Raw genomic sequence first — 21,371 nt, forward strand, 5'->3', positions numbered from 1 at the left:
TAAATAGATAGCCAGATGCAACATATGGTCCTAGATTTGAGCAAACCTGCTGATGTGTCCGACTTTTTAAAAACCTGCACATTGACTAAGTTCTACATGATATAAAAAATGTAGTGATTGGAAAATCATTAACTGAAAATAAGTAGATTAAAAATAAATATGAAGTAGACCAAGATGGTTGAACAGAAGCCTACACTGCTTGTTCCCCTGCACCCACCCCAGAGCACCAAATTTTAACAATTATCTACACACAGAAAAGCACTATCACAAGAATCAAAAATCAGGTGAGCAAACACAGAACCTGGTTTTAACTTCATGTCCCTGAAAAAGGCATTGAGGAGGGCAGAAGAGACAGTTCTGAATCTCTGATGCCGTCTCCCATCCCCTGCCCCTCTCCCATCCCCAGTACTAGTTATGCAGCACGGAGAAAAAAAAATCTGTGCAAGTTGGTGGGAGAGTGCAGTGACTGGAGGACTTTGCATAGAATTCAGTGCTGCCCTGTCATTGAGTAGAAAATAAAGCTGTTCTGGGCTCAGACAGTGCCCATGCAAGGAGGGAGCAATGAAACTAGCCCTAGCCGGAAGGGAATCACCATCTCAGCAGTTGGAATCTGAGTTTCTTGTTACCATGGGATTGGGCTGAAGTGCTCTGGGGTCCTAGGTAAACTTGAAAGGCAGTCTAGGAGACAAGGACAGCAATTCCTAGACAATTCCTAGTGTTAGGCTGGGCTTAGAGTTAGTGGACTAGGGTGGCATGTGACCTAGGGAGACACCTGCTGGCATGAGTAAGGGAATAGTAAATCCGGCACCATCCCTCCTCCAACTCCAGGGAGCGCAGCTTGCAGCAAGAAAAGTAACCCTTTCTTTTGGTTTAAGGAGAGAAGAGTGAATAGTAAAGAGGACTTTGTTTTGCATCCTGGTTACCAGCTCAGCCACAGCAGGGTAGGGCACTGGACAGAGTCATGAGGCCCCTATTCTAGGCTTAGATGATATTTCTTACATCCATCCTAGGTCAAAAGGGAACCAACTGCTTTGAAGGGAATGACTCAATTCTGGCAGGATTCTCTCCTACTAACTAAAGACCCCTTAGGCCCTAAATAACCAGCAGTGATACCCAGGGAGTATGCTGCTGGCCTTGGGCTCTGAGACGTCCTGGCTTCAGGTGTGACCCAGCACATGCCCAGCTGTGATGACTACAGTGAAATATTCCTTCTGTTTGAGAAAAGCAGAGGAAAAAGTAAAGGGGACTTCGTCTTGTACCTTAGGTACCAGCTCAGCCACAGTGGGGAAGAGAACCAAGCAGGCTCTTGGGGTCCCCAGTACAGGCATAGGCTCTTGGATAGCATTTCTGGACCTGCCCTGGATGAGAGGGGAGCAGGGTAAGTCTCAAGTCTGGCAGCATTTACCACAAACTCAGACAGATAATTCAACAGCTGTTTTGAAGAAACTCAGAGAAATCTGAGATAATAGAGAAGGAATTCAGAATTCTATGAGATTAAATTTAACAAAGAGATTGAAATAGTTAAAAAGAATCAAGCAGAAATTCTAGAATTGAAAAATGCAATTGACATGCTGAAGAATGCATCAATCTCCTAATTAGCAGAACTGATAAAGCAGAAGAAAGAATTGGGGAGCTTGAAGACAGGTCATTTGAAAATACACAGAGAAGACAAAAGAAAAAAGAATAGAAAACGATGACAGACTCCTACAATATCTAGAAAATAGCCTCAACCAGTGCAAATCTGAGTTACTGGCCTTAAAGATGAGGTAGAAAAAGAGATGGTGCTAAAAAGTTTCTTTGAAGGGATAATAACAGAGAACTTCCCAACCTGGAGAAAGATATCGACATTCAAGTACAAGAAAGTTACAGAACACCGAGCAGATTTAACCCAAAGAAGCATTTAATAATCAAACTCCCAAAGGTCAAGGATGAAAAAAGGATCCTAAAAGAAGCGAGAGAAAAGAAACAAATAACATACAATAGAGCTCCAATACATCTGTCAGCAGATTATTCAGTGAAAACCTTAAGACCAAGACAGAGTGGCATGACACATTTAAAGGGCTAAAGGAGGAGAGGCGCAGTGGCTCATGCCTATAATCCCAACACTTTGGGAGGCCGAGGCGGGCAGATCACAAGGTCAAGAGATCGAGACCATTATGGCCAACATGTTGAAACTCCATCTCTACTAAAAATACAAAAATTAGCTGGGCATGGTGGCATGCACCTGTAATCCCAGCTACTCAGGAGGCTGAGGCAGGAGAATTGCTTGAACCCAGGAGGCGGAGGTTGCAGTGAGCCAAGAAGCACCTGGCAACAAAGTGAGATTCTGTCTAAAAAAAATAAATAAATAAAAAATAAAGTGCTAAAGGAAAATAAAACAAAACAAAAAAAGAAAAAAAAACTTTATTTTAGAATAGTACAACTCACTGGTAATAGTAACCACACAGAAAAACACAGCATAGTATAACACCATAATTGTGATGTATAAAATACTCTTTACTTAAGTAGAAAGACTAAATGATGAACAAATCAAAAATAACTGGCCTTACCTTACTTTAAATTCTTTTTTTTTTTTTTTTTTGAAAGAAAAAAATAAGGAGAGAAGGAGAGGAAGAAAGAGGAAGAAAAAGAGGGAGAGAGAAAGGGAATGTAGCTTTATTCTAAAAATGAGTATTAATAATGGTCGATCAATATTTTGTGTATTTAAAGTGGAGAATGTATATTTTGTGTATTTAAAGTGGAGAGCTCTATAAATATTTATTAAGTTTACTTGTTCCGGATCTGAGTTCAAGTCCTGGATGTCCTTATTAATTTTCTGTTTCGTTGAGTCTAAATCTCTTTATGGGTCTTATGTATCTGGGTGTTAGGATCATTAGCTCTTATTGTTGCATTGATCCTTTTACCACTGTATCTTTGTTGCTTTGAAATCTATTTTATCAAATGCAAGAATTGCAACTCCTGCTTTTTGTTTATTTATTTATTTTTGCTCTCCATTTGGTGGTAAATCTTTCTCCAACCCTTTGTTTTGAGTCTTTGTGTATCTTTGGATATAAAATGGGTCTGGATGTAGTATACTGTTAGGTTTTGGCTGTATCTTTTGATTGGGAGATTTAGTCTATTTAAATTTAGGGTTACTGCCATTTGATGTTAACTGGCTATTTTATCCATTCATGGATGTAAATTCTTCATGTTGATGTTCTTTACTTTTTGGTATATTTTTAGAAAGGCTAATACTAGTTGTTCCTTTCTGTGTATAATGCTTCTTTCAGAAGTTCTTGTAAAGCAGGCCTGGTGGTAATAAAATCTCTGAGTACTTGCTTGTTCATAAAAGATTTTATTTTTCCTTCAATTTTGAAGCTTAGTTTGGCAGGATATGAAATTCTGGGCTGAAAGTTCTGTTCTTTAAGGATGTTGAATATTGGCCCCCACTCTCTTCTGGCTTGTAGGGTTTCCACTGAGAGATATGCTGTAAGTCTAATAGGCTTCCCTTTGTGGGTAATCTGACCTTTCTCTCTGGCTGCCCTTAGTATTTTCTCCTTCATTTCAACCCTGGTGAATCTAATGATTATGTGCCTTGGGGTTGCTCTTCTTGAGGAATATCTCTGTGGTGTTCTCTGTATTACCTGGGGTTAAATAGTGTCCTGCTTTGCTAGATTGGGAAAATTTTCCTGGATAATATCCTGAAGAGTATTTTCCAGCTTGGATTCATTCTCTCCATCACATTCAGGTACACCTATCAAACGTAGATTAGGTCTTTTCACTTAGTCCCATATTTCTTGAAGACTTTGCTCATTCCTTTTTATCCTTTTTTCTCTATTCTTGTCTTCTCATTTTATTTCGTTAAGTTGGTTTTGACCTCTGATATCCTTTCTTCTGCTTGATCAATTCGGCTATTCAAACTTATGCATATTTCACTGAGTTCTCGTGTTGTATTTCTCAACTCCGTTAGTTCATTTATATTCCTCTCTATATTGTCTATTCTTTTTAGCATTTCGTCAAACCTTTTTTCAAAGTTTTTAGTTTCTTTACATTGGGTTAGAACAAGTTCTTTTAACTCCCAGAAGTTTCTTATCATCCACCTTCTGAAGCCTACTTTAGCTTCAGATAATGGAACACAGTCCTTTTCCATCAGGGCTTGTTCCATTGCTGATGAGGAGCTGCAATCCCCTGCAGAGGGAGAGGCGTTCTGATTTTAGGTATTCTTGGCCTTTTTAGGCTGGTTTCTTCCCTTTATTATGAATTTATCCATCTGTCATCTTTACAATTACAGCCTTTCTAATTAGAGTTCTGAGTGGACGTCCAATTTATTGATTCCCAGTGCTAAAATCTGAGCAACCCACTGCGCCGGACAAAACAGCAGCGATAAGACTGATGGTGCTCTTCTGCCTGGGAATCTCCAGTCTGGCTTCCTTCTTGAGTCCATAACAAGTGGCTCTGCCTTCTTGGAGCTCCAAGCATCGGTCAGTAGGGGAACCAGTCCCGTTTACTCTGCACAAAGAGCTGCCGCACTGAGGCATCAGCCACAAGAGTCACACTGGCAACCGCTGGGCTCCTCCACTGCGAATCTTCTGGTCCGTGAGCGATGAGAATTCGGCTCACGGCGTCCTCTCATTCTCTGCGCTTTCACTGGGAGCTACAATCCTGAGCTGTTAGCAATCAGCCATCTTGGATCTCTACCTTACTTTGAATTCTACCACAGAGCTATAGTAACTGAAACAGCATGGTACTGACATGAAAACAGACACATAGACCAATGGAACAGAACAGAGAACCTAGAAACAAATCCACACACCTACAGTGAATTCATCTTTGACAAAGGTGCCAAGAACTTACATTGGGGAAAAGACAGTCTCTTTGATAAATGGTGCTGGGAAAATTGGATATCCATATTCAGAAGAATGAAACTTGCTCCTATCTCTCACTATATACAAAAATCAAATCAAAATGGATTAAAAATTAAATATAAGACCTCAAACTATGAAACTATTGTAAGAAAACATTGGAGAAACTCTCCAGGACAGTAGTCTGGGCAAAAATTTCTTGAGCATCCCCAAAAGCACAGGCAATCAAGGTAAAAATGGATAAATGGTATCACATCAAGTAAAAAAGCTTCCGTACAATAAAGGAACAACCAAAACAATGAAGAGACAACCCACATAATAGGAGAAAACATTTGCAAACTACCCATTTGATGAGGGACTAATAACCAGAATGTATAAAGAGCTCAAACAACTCTCTAGGGAACAATCTAATAATCCAATTGGGAAATGGAAAAAATATTTGAATAGACTGAATAGTCTGCTGCTATTTGAATACACATTTCTCAAAAAGAGATACACAAATGGCAAACAGGCAAATAAAATGTGCTCAACATCACTGATGATCAGAGAAATACAAATCAAAAGTACAATGAGATATCATCTCACCCCAGCTAAAATGGCTTTTATCCAAAAGACAGGCAATAACACACGATGGAGAGGATGTGGAGAAAAGGGAACCCTCATACACTGTTGATGGGAATGTCAATTAGTACAACAACTATGGATATAGTTTGGAGGTTCCTCAAACAACTAAAAATAGGGCTACCATGTGATCTGGCAATCCCCCTGCTGGATATATATTAAAAAGAAAGGAAATCAGTATATCAGAGAGATATCCACATTTCCATGTTTGTTGTGCAGCACTGTTCACGATAGCTAAGACTTGGAAGCAACCTAAGTGTCCATCAACAGAAGAATGGATAAAGAAAATACAGTATATGGATAGAATGGAGTACTATTCAGCCACTAAATAATGAGATTCTGTCATTTGCAACAACATGAATGGAACCAGAGGTCACTATGTTAAGTGAAATAAGCCAGGTACCAAAAGATAAACATTGCATGTCCTCACTTGTTTTGTGGGATCTAAAAACCAAAACAATTGAACTCATGGAGATAGTGAGGAGGGAATGGTTACCAGGGGCTGGGAAGGTAGTGGGTGGTGATAGGGAGGTAGGGATGGTTACTGGGTACAAAAAAGACAGAAAGAAGTAAGACCTAGTACTTAATAGCACAACAGGGTTACTACAGTCAATAATAATTTAACTGTACATTTCAAGGCAACTAAAAAGCATAACTGGATTGTTTGTAATAGAAGGGATAAATGCTTGAGGAGATGAATACCCAATTTTCCATGATATGATTTTTATGCATTGCATCCTTATATCAAAATATCTCATATACCACATAAATATATACACTTACTATATACCCACAAAATTAAAAATGAGAAAAATTATATAGTATATTCTATAACATCATTTGGGTAAAAAAAATCTACAAAGAATATCTGAATGATATATACTAAGGAGCTAATAGTTAATATCACCTGGCTAATGAGAATATGATGTTTTATTTTGGTTTATCTGTATACTGATTTTAATGCTGTAATAATAAAGGTGATTTTAAATTAAAATTTTGAGGAAAAAATTGTAACAGATACACAGCTGGTACAGCTTAGATTATTTTGATTATAAATTTAAAAACTCATATTAATTTTATTCTTTTGAATTTATTTAAATATTTTCAAGGCTACTGCCCTAGTAACAGGTAGGAGTTTAAGCACAGAATCCCTTTAATATTCTAGACTATTTTCTGTGACTCACAATTTTTTTTTTACATTTTTAATAATAAATCTTTAGGAAAGAACTCTCTAACAAGTTTAGGGAAACAGAACCAGAATATGACAAGATGTTCTTACTAACACTCCTGCCCAGTAACAGAAATGCCAATATAAACACAATAAAGGGCCTCTACAATTCTCTTCTAATATTACAACTCCAAATACTTTCCTTTACTACTACAAAATAATTCACATAGACAGAAGAGTGCATAAAACATACTTACATGGTTTAAAGAATAATGGTAAAGTGAATACTTCACATGCTTTTTTCAGAAAAAGTGGTTAGGCAAAGTAATGTTCTGGAACCCTAGAGCACTGAGCTCCTCCACTCGATCTCATCCCTGGCAAGTCAAAGTATGAGGCACAGCACCCTACAGTCACCCTATCTGGTCTACAGTGTTGGAAACATCCTCTGGTCTCTCATCTCTATCCTGATTTGTGTTCCATATGTCTAACCACCACTTCCTGGTGTGACTAAGTCTCATGCCAAACCCAGCCCAGACATTCTGTCCTGCTATTTTCAGGCCTCCACCCCAGGATTTGGAGCCTGCCCTGGTCTGGTATGATCCAGCTGTTCACAGAAATTCTACCCCTGTAAATATATCTCTTATTAACTCTCCTTTCCCTAATTGTCTGCCATCTCCGGGGCACTTCAGCCTCTTGGAATTCCTGCTTGATTCCCATCTAGCTCAATGGCTGCTGTGGGATGGACCACTTCTGTGAGTGAAGATGTAATGGCTGTGCTGTATCCTTAGCAGGTGTTATGAATAGAAGACTTGGCTGCTTTTCCATTGGCTAGGAAAAGGTCCTGTGGTCAGGTCAGTTCCACCAGCCTTGGTTCTCACTTCTCCCCCAGCCTGTGGGGCCAAGACCTCAGCATCTGAGTCTGTCTGAGTTATGACATCTTAATAGCTTCTTACAACTAAACTCTATCACCCTTACTCAAGTATAAAATATAATAAAGACAATACTCTGGACATAAAAATTATTTCAAGAGCTTCCAGCAAGAACACTGGGGTATGTGTAAGAGAAACGAGGGTAGGGGGAGATTACAGGCATGCACCACCATGCCCAGCTAATTTTTGTATTTTTAGCAGAGACCAGGTTTCACCACGTTGGCCAGGATGGTCTCGATCTTGTGACCTCATGATCCCTCCGCCTTGGCCTCCCAAAGTGCTGGGATTACAGGTGTGAGTCATGGCACTTGGCCTGATACTTTCTAATATTGTGACATTGGGCAAATCACATAAGCTCCTTAGGTTACATTATCTTGCCTCATAGGATTGTTAGGAGAAGAGAATATACACATAGTGCGTAATAGTGCCTATCACACAGTAGACAGTAAAGGGTAGTTGCTTGAATTGCTTTTAAAATCTTCAGTGTTTGTATGATATATTAAGGGTACATACTGAAAAATTCAAGGACTAATAAAAGATATGCTATAATATTTTCTGTGTACTAGCTTAAGTTTTTCAGAAATAGATGAAAACCTAACACCATATCTAGTGTAATCCTACTGGATAAAAAAATCAGCTTTGAAACCCCCAGTAAATATAAAAGGGTTCATGGAAACCAAAGAGTAGTTACCTGTTTTATTTGCTGAATTGGGAGGCCAAAGTGGGCGAATCACCAGGTCAGGAGTTTGAGACTATCCTGGCGAACATGGTGAAACACTGCCTCTACTAAAAATCTAAAAATTAGCTGGGCATGGTGGCAGGCACCTGTAATCCCAGCTACTTGGGAGGCTGAGGCAGGAGAATTGCTTGAACCTGTGAGGCAGAGGTTGCAGTGAGCCGAGATCGCACCACTGTACTCCAGCCTGGGCGACAGAATGAGACTCCATTTAAAAAAAAAAAAAAAAAAAAGAGAGAGAGAGAGAGAAAGAAAGAGAAAGAAAAAAGAAAAAGAAAGAAAGAGAAAGAAAAAGAAAGAGATAGAGAAAGAAAGAAAGAAGAAAAGAAAGAAAGAAAGAAAGAAAGAAAGAAAGAAAGAAAGAAAGAAAGAAAGAAAAGAAAAGAAAAGAGAAAAGAAAAGAATCGGAGCCAGAATTTGTATTCACAACTACTATATAACATTGCCTCCCTCTACTGTTGTTTTAGCCAAGTTTTGAATTCAAGTAATAAATTCTAAATTTATTGATTTATAGATAAAATACTGCATGGTAGGTATTGCTAAGAAAAAATGGTTAGTTCTTCAAAAGAAAGGTATCTTTGTGGGAGATACCCTGAGAGAGGGCTCAGAGTGGTATATGGAACTGAAATAATTTCAAATGCAATAAGCTCACAAATCTTACAATGAAATGGATAGTTTATGTCTTCAAACCATGCAGGAAGCAAAAGGGATCATTTAACCTGGATAAGGTACAGAGGTAGGGCAAGTGGGAGCAGACAGGGCATAACATAGGAGCTTAAGAACACAACGAATGAGCTAGAAATCATTCACTCTTTCAACGATAGGGAATAGATAGGAAAGAAATGGGTTCCAGAGCAGTGCAGAATACAAATGAGGTTCTAGAAGATAGCCTTGTACGGCAAAAACAGCTGTCACCTAGAGTTCAAGCCAAAAGGTTATCCAGTTTCCTAATACCAGAAGCAGCCAGAGAGTCAGTAAATTCCCCAGGTGGGAAAAGGGTTGACTGTAAGTGAGATTCTGAACTAGAGTATGGACTGAAGAAAACAAATGGAAATAAACAGAATTCCCACTAGGTGAAGGGCTAGGAGTCAATGAAGTTATAGAAATGAGGCTGGAAAAGTATGGTTTGTCACTGCCTGTGCTTTAACTGGAAATATTAAGTGCAACAGAGTAGAGGTTGGGTGCTTGAATGACTAAAAATCTGAGCAATACAGGCTCAACAGCACCAAACTGCAGATGTGAGATCTGCACGTAATTGAGAGATGGATCATGGAAAAATCCAGCTATACCCCTAACCTGGATAGGGTGGTTAAATATGGATCATTTGCATTGTGAGGAATACTTGTAAAACAGTTTAGGCTTTTAAAAAGAGAATATTTTTTCTACCAAATCCAGTGAGGGCATGGAAGAAGGCAATGTGGATATGAGAGTAACAAGACACTGTCCTCTCTACTAGAGAACTTGTTTTCTTGCTCAGGTGTTACCAGTGTTATGGCAGATGTATGCTGGCAATTGGATGAGGGAAGAGTTAATTAAGCCATTTTTTTTTTTCCAGGGGAAACAAGGCAATGTGACCACGGCTTCTTGAAGCTGCTATTGGACTGAAGGAACAAAACGATGTCATCATTCATAGAGAAGGATAGTTCTCTGCATTTGCTGTGTTGGAATCTGTGCAAGTTATCTTAAAATGGTATGGAGATAATTTACACATTAGAGAGGAGAGAGATGGTCTGAAATCAGATCTGACCAGAGATGTGCTCCCCAGACTCTTACAGAATTATTAAAATGCAGGCTTTGCAGCAGTAGCAGTAGTCTCATCTTCTTTAAGATTATATAGTTTGGCTCACAGTCTATTTCTTTCTCCAGAATAAAAGTCAGTTGGTACAGCAGTGAATACCACATTATGTTCTAGGCTACTTTTTGACTACTGTCTTAGATATGTGAAAGAGAATGTCAGTGGTCAGTCCTGGACAGTGTTCCAGAAGCATGATATTTGCAGTTATGCAAGATATATGATTGAGATTGACACCTTTGAGATTTCAAAAAAGATAAAAAGATGTATGATTGAGAGATCCACATCTACAATTTATTAATTTAAAAACTGACACAGGAATTAATGGAATTATTAAATTAAGGGATCTGTAACTTGTGAAAAGTAGGTAATTAAAATTTAAAAATACATTATGGTAGACAATCCAGTTGAAACTCTATTACCAGTTTAAAAAAAAACAGACTGAAATAGTTTTTCGAGGAAAATACCTTTCTTTTAGGAACTTTTTCAAAATGACTAGCCATCCTTAATGTCATTATTAAACATTTATTAACTTCATATTATTTTTCAGTCCTTCAGGCTGGCATTAAGAATGTAACAAGGAAATGAACACAGTCTCTGCATGTCTGATCTCCACACTTAACTGTTAATACTGATTACAACACTGGGATAAAGACCACTAGATACCAGTTCTGCTGGGGGAGGAAGGAAGACCTTATGGAAAGGAAACGATCTGACCTCAGTTGTAAAGAATAACAGGGTTGCCAAGCAGGCAAGACAGGAAAAATCAAGGGAGGAAAGAAACAATATACTTAAAGGCACCGGGGAATAAAAGCACATGTATGAGACTATGGGGACACGACAATTCAATGCGATATGGGATCTTGGAATGGATCCTGGAGCAGAAAAATGACATTTGTGGAAAACTTATTGTGAAATCCAAATAAATTCTGTGTTAACAGTATTGTATGAAGATTAATTTAGTTTTGATAAATATGCTCTAGCTTATATAAGAGGTTAACATAAGGAGAAACTGGATGAAGGTTATATGGGAATTTCCGGTACTATTTTTGTAACACTTCTATACATTTAAAATATCTTTAACTGCTATAAAAAGTACAGGCATATTGAGACAACTATACAGTTAAGTATGGCTGGAGCATGAAATTTTTCAATACAAAATAGCCTAGGGATTATCCCCAAATCTCTTACATAAGAAAAACCTCAGGTGGTTCTAATACTCACCTCTGGTTTAGAGTCCTTGGATTAAAGTATTATTGAGGAGGTGGAACTGACCAGTTGTGCAACCGACTATTTAAACATGGTGGGTAAGTGCGACAAGAGAAGCTGGTGACAAGGTTTCTCGTCATGGCAGGAGTGGATAGAGACAAGATAAAATGCTCAGTTTTGGACATGAGTGTGTGCATCTTTGGAGAGACCAACTGAAGATGTAGGCTGGCAAAAGTTTTGCACTAGAGAAACATACTTGGCGGTTAACAACATAGCTTACCTGCCCAGATGGAGGAGATGAATCTAGCAAGTACAAGACAGCGGGTAGCCAAGGGCTAAACCCCTGGTAACATCAGCATTTAAGGTATCCATAAAGACAGATGAATCCTCAAAGAGGGAGAAGGATAAAACTCAGAAGCACATTGTCAGGCCAACGAGTGTGGGATTTTCAAGAAGCGTTATTAATAGTGCTTGATGCTATAGGGCAGTCAAGTATGGAAAGGTCTTTAAAGTGTCTAGTAGCTTTATCTCTTGAGTGGGCACCAGTGACCTAAGGAGAGAAACTTCAGTTGAGCAGTGAGGATGTGAGGAAGCAGAGGCAGTGAGGGAAGAGACTTCATGCAGGCCGCCTGTCATGAAGGGAAGGGAAGAAGGAACGTGGTGACTATTTTTAAAAATTTATGTCTTTAAAAAAAGGCTGGAACATGTTTCTAATCAGCGTGAGTACTGCCAGAAGAGATGCAGGAGGAAGGGAGAGGACATTAGGAGGGGCAGGGTCCCAGAAGAGTCAGGAGGGAGGGAAGCAGGTGGAAGAATTAGTCTTGAAGGGACAGAATCCTGCCCCATCCCCCGAGACAGGAAGCAGGAAGGAAAGGAAGGATGCAATAAGATTGTAGGTGGCAAGGAGAGAGCACAAGAAGTTAAGGAAGTTCCTGTCTGATGGCATCTGTGTTCTCTGTTAAGTAGCTTGGAAGTGGTGGGGTAGGGAGAATGGTAAGCTCTTCTAAATAGCTCTTGTGGGGACTGTGGGAGGAGTTTATTAGTTTGCCTGCAATTCTGATGGACCCACATCTATACCCAGGCAGATGCTAATCTATAACAACAGTATAATTTCTTCTAGCAATGCTGACAGATTGATCCAGGACTATTTTATTTCCTATGCAGGCACAGTAGAACTAAGGATTAAGAGATACCTTAGATAAGAATGGGAAGAACATAGTCAGAGGGATCTACTGGAGGAGAAAAAGACTGAAAAATTGGCATAGTTAGAAAATCAGAAGGTTGAAAGGCTGTGGTCAGAATGTTGGGAGTTTATGATTTTTGATATGAAGTGGTTCTGGATGATTTCATCCACTCGTCCACACATCTACCTATCTACCTAATCAATGGGAGATTCTGATGGGTAGAGAGGCAACAGAGCCTACAGTGTGGCCATAAAGTAGAATGCAAATGAAGGTAGCTAGAGTTGAAGTAGCCAAGAAAACAAGAGGACGGGAAATTGGACAATCAACCAGAAGGAGAAGAATCTGAACTAGGGACTAGGCTAACTGTGGGAAACTAAACAGCCACTCACCACACCACTCCATCTCCCCCTGCTTCCTCCGTGGCCCTCAAAATACAAGTTGGTGGAAGATAGTAACTAGGACACATGGAAAATTGCAGCACTGTATGGGATGAGCCTTACAGAGGCTAGGGGAGCTCTTCACAAGAGGGTGGAGAAAAAGCATCTCTGGAAGGGATTAAGGTATTTGCAGACAGCTGACCACTAGACACTAGACACCCGGCTTAAGAAGAGGAGCTCTCTATTCCAGCGGCTATTACAGGAAGCCCTCTCAGCAGAAGAAAGTCAGATTTCACTTAAGGCGGAACATTCTGGGAGGATTGAAGATGTAGCAGTATAAATTGGTTAGCACTGAAGGGGCTGCCTGCAGGTTACTTAAATAGTGCTAAGTGCTAGGACCAAGTCCACCTGTTACGATATCTTAGCCTTTTTTCCCTGCTGTTCAGCTTATGTCTTCAGCTTGATATGCTTTTATACTAAACTTACCAGGCTATTTACTTTATAAACTTGCAGGTGTTTGTTTTTAAACTTCTCTCACAGTGTGTAATGAATGAAGTATCAGTCAAGTGATCAATTCTTCTACATCCAAGCCTGAGGAGGACAGATATGTTTCTGGCTCATCTAAGATTTATTGATTATGGTTACAGGGGAAGTCTGTTTTAGGAGAGTTGGGGGAGCATGTGGAGTTCTGTGGGCAGCAGGCTGCATTGCAAACCCATCAGTCTATCTAAATGTTCAGATTCCCTTCATCTGTTCATTTTACTTATGAATGCAAACATACTATAGGAAAAGGCTACACTGAAGTTTGAGATAAGCAGAGAACAGTAGTTGCTACCTGGATTTGAGAAGTCTATCTCATATGTAGTGACCAGTGAAATGGATGTGCTGGACTACTATGGACCAAGTTAAGGACTAGGATATAGTACAAGAACCTAAAAACGTGTAGAGAAAAATATGGGCCACAAAGGTTTATGGACAAACTTTTAGGTAGCAAAGGTAAAATAAGTTAATCCGCAATAGGCTTTTACTGTCTATGTCATCATATTAAATTAATCCCTCTCCAACTAGGAAACAGCATCACCTTCTGTTTGGCTGACTTTGTACCTGGCTCTTTTCCTGCTCAAATGCCTTGGATTAGGAAGCCAATAAATCCTGCTATAGGAAGCAGATTCTCTACTAGGCAAAACACTAGCTTGGTTGGGTCGGGCCACTTCAGCCATGGTGGTGCTTGACAATCAAGTGATGAATTTACAAAACCCCAATTTCTCCAAAGCAGGTGGTATTACTACTATTCTCTTACTGGACCAGAGAGTGTTTCAGAACGAACTTTCAGTGACTAAAACTCCTCCACTAGAGTGAGTCAGAATGAATGGGGACTTGAGCACATAGTGACTGTCTTCCTAGGCCCCTCTTTTTGGATCCTCATATCACTCTCCTTAAGAGATTTGACTTTTGAAAAACAAATTTGCTTCTGTTTAGTCTTTCTTACTTTATTTTTTTGTTTCATTCTCTTTTCTTAAATTTTTGCTTCATTCTTTTTTCTTAACTTGCTTTCTGGCAAGTAGCTAAAGAAGGATAGCCAAATACATCCCTACAAAGTTACGGAAGACAAGAATTCTAACAGAATGAAATACCAAAACTTCAGATTAAATACGGTTATTAGCAAATTAGCAATTCCAAAGGGAAGTCTGACTTATATGTCAGCCAACTGGGGATATTACTGATGTCCTGAGAGCTATAACGGGGGCTCTGGAAGCACAAAATCTCTAATGATGACTTATTAAGTTATTTTACTTACCCTCCTAGTGCTATGATATGCAGATTTTTATAGATTTCAGAATTTATTTCCATTGGAAACCACTCCAAATATGTAATTAATCAAGTAACGTTGAAAATGACCTTTAAAAGGGGTCTTTTCCCTTAGGATTCCTTAGACCTTGCCCTAAAGGGTAAGTCCAGGTCCTTGAAGAAGTATTTACCATAACAGCTCTGTAAGAACGGTTTCCTTAGAGCACATTCAGAAATGAAGTCCAGCCATTGCTACAAAGACTATCTCACAAATTTAAGGCCAAATTAGGATACTAACAGCCTTCAGCACAGCAGATTTCTTCTTAACTCACTGCAGGATCGAGTCTTTTAAACTAACACTTTATATGAAGAGCAAGCAGGTTTTCACCAATACTCTACTAAAAACCAGAGCTATTCTCTGTATCAAATCTCCAAGACAGATTTAAAGACACATCTTAAAGGCATTTTTTTTCATCTCTCATCAACCTTTGATATCATGGACAGCATCTGTCAATGAATGACACAGAATATGGTTTATAAAAAACCAAGACAATTGATGTTCCTTCAAAACCTTACCATAAACATTACTAGTAAGATTATATGACAGAAAAGTGGTCCTTAGTTACATAAAAGTCCAGAATTAAAAAGTATAAAACAAGGCTAAGTCTAAATTTCTGTCTCTTCCTATTTTTGTTTGGTCAAAATGAAAAAAAAATTATTAATATTATAAAGTAACACTTGTCCACTAAGAAAATATTTAAGCAATGTTGAAAATAAAAAGTCATTATCAATATTTTAGGATATCATTCCAAGCATCTTTCTATGCACATATATACATAAGAACATGCCATTAAACAATTTTATAAAAATGGTATTATGCTAAATAAATGCATGTATAAAGTGTTATTAGTAAGCACTTTATGAATCTAAAATTATCTTCTAAACATAATTCTGCACATATATAGTATTTCATTCACTGTATGGGTATAACTAAATTTAATCAGATCTATGTTATTGGCAATTTAAATTACTTCCATGTTTTCCCTATTTTAGGCAATCTGCAATGATCATCCTTGAATCATCTTTGCTCAACTTGTCTTATTAGCTTCTCCCCAAAAATACCAAGATGTGTGGGATGGCCGACTCTAAGGATATACACATTTAAAATTTATCTATGTATGGCCAAGCTGCCCTGCAGAAACACAGTACCGTTCATAGTTCTTCTATAAAGGCATGAGACTGTTTCCCTTAACCTTGCTCTCCAATTCTGAGCTTTAAAAATCTCTCCCAATCTGATAGGCAAAAGGTTTTGAATTTTTTAACTTTAACAGATTCCTTTACTTAGTCATGCTTTTATTTTATACATTTGCATTTATTATTTTTAAATAGCCTGTTGGTAGCATTTAACAATTTTTCCTTTTCTTACTGATTTGTGATAACTTTGGTCAATTAGGAATAGTAACCCTTTATAAGGGTTACTTATGGGGTTATAAAGCAACTCTTTACAAGTTGTTTTGCAACTATATTTCAGTTTGTAATGTGTTTTCAGCCTAGATTATGAGTATTTTATCCAATAAATATCTTAAATTTTATGTAGCCAAATTTACTCTATTATTAAATTTGATTTCTAACATTTAAGACATCCTTAGAAAGGTCCTTTTCACCTGTAGATTATAAAATGTTCACCCATATTTTTAAGGCTCATACAGTTTTTTCTTTTTTGAGATGGAGTTTCACTGTTGTTGCCCAGGCTGGAGCACAATGGCATGATCTTGGCTCACTGCAGCCTCCTCCTCCTGGGTTCAAGTAATTCTCCTGCCTCAGCCTCCCCAGTAGCTGGGATTACAGGCATGTGCCACCACTCCTGGCTAGTTTTGTATTTTTAGTAAAGATGGGGTTTCACCATGTTGGCCAAGCTGGTCTTAAACGCCTGACTTCAGGAGATCCACCCACCTCGGCTTCCCAAAGTGCTAGGAATATGGACATGAGCCACCACCACACCTGGTCCAGTTTTATTTCTTACATTCAATCTGGAATGTGTTTTCACATAAGAGGAAGGTAGGAATTCAGTTCTTCCCCACTTCCCCTAATATGCATTTTATTTATCTCAACACCACTTATTAAATGGGCTATATTTTTAGCTAATAATTTTAAATACACAAATATACTTTTTTCCCTATATTTCTTTCTAAATAATTAATTCAAGGCTGCAATGATCAGCAGGCTGTATGCCTTTCTGCCATGGCGGAAGACTATGTATTATGCTGGTAATATGGTTTCACAATCAGAAACTACAAGTGGCCATAAGCTGAAACTGAACATGTTGGCTCAGCAGTATGAGAAGGAAAAATACAAGTTGTTATACTTGGCAAGTACTTCACAACTCTGTAAATAAGAATCATTAAATAACCCTATTCATAAGAAAACTCAGCTACTTGGGGGGTTTTCTGTGGAGCGTATGCTTCCTAATGGATCTATACAATGTAGGACTGCCCCAAATTAGACAGCCTACACACACCATACTGAGTTTCTCTTGTGGTTGAAGACACATTTTTCATGCTCAAATAAATTTCCCTTTATGGATTAGGATTCTCAGTACTAAGTCAATCTTTGTGCAAGAACTTCAACTGAGCCAAAGTCCTGTTTTTGAGAAAAGTTTTGGCCCAGACAAGACGCACCTGGAGGCCTCTGTCTAGGAATCAATACCTGTTTGACCCCCACCTGTTTGTGAAACAAACATAATAACTATTTGTGAACATTTGTTCACATGGAGAAGCGAGCTCTGCTACCTGTCTTCTGGCATCTTACGCATATGCATGTCTAATCAGCAACTCAGAATCTTGGTATGGTTCACACTCATGAAGAGAAGTCAACAAGGACTTGACTAGAAAATGAGCACTGCCAAAGAAGCACCCTAGACCCGTAGGTGAGAGGGTCCAGATGTGATATGTTATGGAGAAGTGATTCATCGTCTTATATATTATTAGGAAACTGGGAGCCCCATCTTAATTATCTCAGCCCTACCTTTTCTGAGCTAAAACTTAATGTTACAAAGACATTTATATGAAGTACCATTTATGTTTTTGAAAATCTAAGCTCAAGACATTACCTGTCATATTATGTATCTTATCGGGGAGCCTCAGACCTGAAGGTGAGACAAATAGATCATCCCTGCAGTCTAGTACATTTATTCCTCTGTTTGCTTTTCTGGTTACTATGCTTTAAAATATTTTTGTTTCTTTCTATTTCAACATTGTTCACTTTGTTAGCTCCTTTAGACTACTTTATGAAGAGAGAATGTAAATGCCAGAAACAGAAGGATTTGGCTGTTCTGTTTGCCACTATTTCCCCAGCACCTAGAATAGTGCCTGGCTGTAGTTTGTGGTCAATAAATATGTTGAACAAATAATAAGAAAACGAATGATTAAAGAAATAGACACTGAAATATACATTCTCTAAAAATAGAATATACCAGGTGTGTTATATATTGCCTCTCATTTAGTTAGCAATCCAAAGAAAGTTTTTGCTTGTAATCTCTTATTCATTCAATAATCTTCATTTCACATCTATCACATGTCAGAATCCCTCTACATACCTGTTGATCTCAAGGGGCTCATAAATCAAACAGGGTAAGCTGAGTGATCAACAGATAGTTCTGGGGCAGTATGATGACAGCAATGGTAAGAAATGTGTGTGGATATCAGGGAGCTCAAGGAAGGGCAATTGGCCAGCTGAGAATATAGGGAGTTGGGCCAGGAAGCAGGCGACAGTTCCAGAGGGAGGCTGTGGACCAGGTGAGCCTCTGGGGATAAGCAGAAGATACTCGGAGGGAGAGGCAGGGGAAGTCTAACTCCAGGATCCACAAGGGTAGGGAAGAGCGGAAAGAGCCAGCAGTAGAGGTTGAAGAACTAGAAACTGCTGAATGTGGCTGCAGCACCAAGAGGCCGAAAGTGGTGAGGAGTGAGGCAGTAGGTAGGTAGAAGGCTGGCATGCCCTGAGATGCCTGAAATTTATTCTCTCAGCAAGAAGCTTTTGAAAGGGTCTTAAACTGGGTAGTGACATGGCTGGATATGCTCCTTAGATCAACGACCCTAATGTCTGGGCTAGAGGGAGATAAGACCCAGGTCGGCAGGACCAGTTATCATAGGTGAGAGTTGATAAGGCCCGGCTATCACACAGTTACAGAAATGCAGAAATGCAGAGGAGAAATATTTTGGAGAAAATGGCCTGTGCACTTAAAAATACATTTTTAAATCCTATAGTTCATTATTACTAGTATTCTCAGATAATTACAAGGGGTTCTTCTTTGCAAGCTTTCTTTTTGTTGCCTACTACAATACACTTAGTTCCAATTTTGTTTTTATGATAATTCTTGATTTACAATGACATTATTATTGTCATGATAAAATACAGCCACTTCTCTGCCTGCTTAGTAACAGCAGACAAGAAAAAGAGTAATGCTGACCTTGCCAAATTGATTTCTCGGGATACACAGACCTAGACAACAAAGTGCACACTGTGGTATTGAAAAAGTTATTTGTAAGGGTTTACTTAATCCTATCACAGCAATGGAAGGAACTTAAAGAGCAATATACAGATCTACCCACATATCTACCCCTAAATTAGGCTGAAAAAAAATCTCTAAAATACGTTCTAGAATACAACCAAATATAGAAACAACACTTTCAAAGAGAAATTCTCTCTGAGAGCAATCGTACAAGAGTATTCTTTTCTGTCAGTTTTTTCTCTTTTCAAAATGATGATAAGATAGTGAGGTGCTATTTCTGCACTATGTTTTACTGCCTATCGCCACCATCTGACTGATGTTACCTTATGCACGATGAGCTCATGAGTGCCATCTGGAAGAGTCCTACCATCTTCTTGCATCAGAGGGACAAAAGAGAACCCAAACAACTTCTTCTCTCCTTTCTCCTTTGCTGTAAAAAACAAAATTACTTGCTTATTTAAGTGTATCTATGTTCAGGTACATAGTTTGTCAAGGAGCATGATCATTGAGAAATACAACCCATACACAACAGTTTCCACTACACAGTGGAGCATAGCTTTTCTGACAGGCCTTCTCTGTAAAGCAGCTACCCTCTAATAACCCTCTTTCTGCCCTCTTATCTGAAACTTACATTTCTTGCCTAATTTTCCTTATGGGAGTTACTATTCGAAATTGTTTTTAAAAAATCTGTGGGTTGGCTGTTTCTTCTTTTTATCTCCACGTACCATTGAGGGCAGGGTCTTATCTGTTTTATAGTCTCAAAGACTGCTAGGAGCATAGTTGGTGCTCAACAAATATATGGATGAACAAGTGAATGAATGAGAGTGAAATGCTTTGTTTTGATTACTATCCATGGAAAAGGAATTTCTAAGCTCTATCCATGGAAAGGGAACCCTGGTCTATGACAGAACTTCTTTCCCTATATCCACATATGTAAGTAAAGTTAAGTCCTATGACAGTTACCTTCTTGCAGTAAGTTAGGCATGTTGAGAGACAATATGAATATTAAACTTATAGTTTAATAAGGGCTCACTACCCTGGAAGCAGGAAATGAGGTGATGAGGTTTTCAGATGCCTAATTAAGAATTACAATAGCTTGAAATGCCAAGGATCATTAGCAATTATTTATAGATAAGGAAATTGAGGTCATAGATGCTAGGATCTCTTAAGAACCATTCCAGTTCTTTCTAGCAAGCTTTTCTATTTTTTTCCCCTTAGAAAATGGAGAAAGCATTAACAGAACCTTAATTTGGTTTGTTTGGTGACCTGAGTCTCCCCTTGTACTTTGATGGGCAGAGAGGAGTTCTCCAGGGCCAGCAGCCTGTTAGGGACTGAATGGTTACTTTTTCATGAGTGGAATATTACACTTGAACAGAAAAGTTCAACTTTGGGATGCAGTGAGATCTGAGCTGGAGGAGTGAAGTATGACAATCCTGAAGATCAGACAAGAGGTTTAGCAACACAGCATTCCCTTATAATTGCTCCAGGCATTTAACCACAGGGAAGTGGGGCCTCACACAGAAAACCGTAATTTTGTCTGGCTGGTGCTGGCCCCTAATATGAGGACATCCCTGAAAATGTGATTATAGCAAAGGACTTTCTTTTAAAATAATTAATTTCAACCCCAAAGAGAAACTGGAAAAAGAATTGATGTTTTTTTAAAAAGTCAAGCAAAAATCACACCAAAGATCTCTAGGAAGAGATTTCCAGAAATATAATAGTACTGGAACTTGAATCTATAGGTCCATTTAAGAACTGACATCTTGACGATATTGAGTCTTCCTATGCACGACCATAACTCTTGTATCCTTTATAGCAAAACTTCTCAAAAGTTATGTCTATACCCATTGCTCCCTCTTATCTCCCTCCATCTCATTCTTTAATTCATGTTTATCACCACAGATTCACTAAAGCCATTTGTCAGGTAAAATGAGTTCCATGATGCCAAGTCAAATTATTTGTCCTCATCTTATTTGATCTACCACTGGCACCTGACACGTGTGATCAATCTTCTCTTGAAAAACTGCCTTCATTTAGCTCTTGGATTCTCTTCTTTCTGGATTGGCTTTCAACCTACTAGTTAGTTCTTCTTAATGTCTTTTAATGCCTCCTTCTCATTCTCCCAGCTCTAAATATGGTGAGTACCCCAGGGACCCATCCTTGGATTCCCCTTTGCTATCTAAACTTACTACCTAGGAACCCAATCAGTCTCAGGCTTT

General features: G+C 38.7%; 1 protein-coding gene across 7 annotated transcripts in view; it reads right to left on the reverse strand.

Annotated features, from left to right (window-relative positions):
* Positions 1–21,371, reverse strand: part of DOCK4 (dedicator of cytokinesis 4) — a 487,797-nt gene that overhangs the window by 151,771 nt on the left and 314,655 nt on the right. For all 7 annotated transcript variants that reach the window (XM_078343204.1, XM_078343205.1, XM_002751762.7 and 4 more), the window contains exon 16: positions 19,476–19,582. In XM_078343204.1, the coding sequence (XP_078199330.1) occupies positions 19,476–19,582 (107 nt within the window). The remainder of the gene's footprint in view (positions 1–19,475; positions 19,583–21,371) is intronic.

The sequence above is a fragment of the Callithrix jacchus genome, chromosome 11 (assembly GCF_049354715.1).
Source record: "Callithrix jacchus isolate 240 chromosome 11, calJac240_pri, whole genome shotgun sequence".
In the NCBI taxonomy this organism is placed as follows: domain Eukaryota; kingdom Metazoa; phylum Chordata; class Mammalia; order Primates; family Cebidae; genus Callithrix; species Callithrix jacchus.